This window comes from Atheta coriaria, unplaced genomic scaffold (genome assembly GCF_025399875.1).
Source record: "Atheta coriaria isolate IRGN ID8LTWV9N9 unplaced genomic scaffold, Caltech_Dcor_3.1 scaffold332_size4734, whole genome shotgun sequence".
NCBI lineage: Eukaryota > Metazoa > Arthropoda > Insecta > Coleoptera > Staphylinidae > Dalotia > Dalotia coriaria.
The window spans coordinates 1-1,668 of record NW_027049571.1 but is presented as its reverse complement, the minus strand read 5'-3'; the positions used below and the strand labels follow the sequence as shown (position 1 = coordinate 1,668).

Here is a 1,668-nt window from a genome sequence, read left to right as displayed (position 1 = left end):
TTGGCACAAACTTGGCTCTGGTCTCGCGCACAACTGTCGCCACTCACTTCACCACGGTATGGCTGTGCAGCGGTCGCTTGCGTCGGCCGGCGGGACCAGTTTGAATTTAACGTTCGCATCGTGCACACAAGTTATACGCGCGCGCGCGAATTGTTTGTCATCGTGTTTGTTGTTACACTTGTACACACACGCACGCACGCGCACACACACACAAACACATACAATAACAAATTTTTGCCGCAATGTCTGAAGTTAGTGCGCCAGCCGCAAGTGCGGCCCCCGATGCCGCCTCACCCGCCGCCAAGAAAGCGCCGAAGAAAAGTGCGGCCGCGTCGAAAGTGCCGCGCTCGAAACCGATGCGCCCGCCAACATCCGAAATGGTGTGCAACGCAATCAAATCGTTGAAGGAGCGCGGCGGCTCGTCGCTGCAAGCCATCAAGAAGTACATTGCCGCCAACTACAAGGTCGATGCGGAGAAAGTGTCGCCATTCATTCGCAAATATCTGAAGAATGCTGTCGCGTCCGGCGTGCTGGTGCAAACGAAAGGTAAGGGAGCGAATGGTTCGTTTAAATTAGCCGCCCCCGCATCCGGTAAGGGTGCTGCCGCCTCCAGTGCCGCCTCCACCGCCGCCGCCGCCGAAGCGGGATCCAAGGCGAAGAAAGTTGTCAAACCCAGAGCGGGCGTTGCCACGAAACGACCCAAATCGCCCAAGAAAGCCGCCCCCGCTGCCGCCCCCACCGCGGCGGCAAAGAAAAGGAAAGTTGCCGCCGCCGCCGCAGGCGACAAAAAGGCAAAGTCGCCCAAGAAAGCTGCAGTCGAGAAGAAAACTGCCGGCAAAGCAGCTGCTGCCGCCGCCGCCGCCGCCAAATCTCCCAAAACGCCATCGAAAGTGAAAAAATCGACCAAGGGCGCGCCCACCAAAAAACCGAAAGCACCCAAGCCCAAGAAAACGAAACCCACCTCGCCCAGTAAAGCCGCTGCAGCGAAAAAGGCGCCCACTTCTCCCAAAAAGAAGTAATCTGCTGATGCTGCTGCTGCGTGTTGCCCAAGATGTTGTCGTCAGTAATAAATGGCCCTTTTCAGGGCCACAAATTTTTGACACAATTTGAAAGAAAAATGCAATTGCAAAATGCTGAATAAATAAACATATTTTCTGTCTTGTTTCCCATTAATTTACAGCGAAAACAATTCAAAAAAAATGCAATTTTAATTAATTATTTTGACAAATTTATTAAATTTATCGTTTTACATTCTCTTTACAAATTTTATATACAAATAAACATATTTTCTGTGTTGTTTCATTAATTTTCAGCGAATGCAATGCGAAAATGCAATTTAAATAACTACTTTGACAAATATTCATTTATTTCATTGACAAGAAATTAATTTATTATAAAATTAATATTTTTACACCTCCTTCAAAAATTTTATAAATAATTTCCAAACAAAAAAAAAAACATTGCAAATTCCAACGTTTGTTTATTATTTAAAATTTTAAAACATGTTATTTCTTGTAAATAATTTAGGAAATTATAAAAACGCACACAACACACACACATATGTTCTTTATTATTAATACAATCAATTTCTTTCAAACGATTCAGGTAATAAACAAAAACACACACATATTGTTGCTTTATTATTAATAAAAATCAATTCTTTCAAAC

The 1,668-nt window shown here is 44.8% G+C and overlaps 1 protein-coding gene across 1 annotated transcript; it reads left to right on the top strand.

Moving 5' to 3' along the window:
* Window positions 1–242: 242 nt before the first annotated feature.
* On the top strand, window positions 243–1,019 carry LOC135803037 (histone H1B-like). The gene has a single exon (XM_065316666.1). It carries the CDS (start codon window positions 243–245, stop codon window positions 1,017–1,019), a length of 777 nt encoding a protein of 258 aa, XP_065172738.1.
* The last annotated feature ends 649 nt before the right edge of the window (window positions 1,020–1,668 follow it).

What these genes read in the sequence shown, in the direction of transcription:
- LOC135803037 (XM_065316666.1), top strand. Translation starts at nt 243, where the DNA reads ATGTCTGAAGTTAGTGCGCCAGCCGCAAGTGCGGCCCCCGATGCCGCC.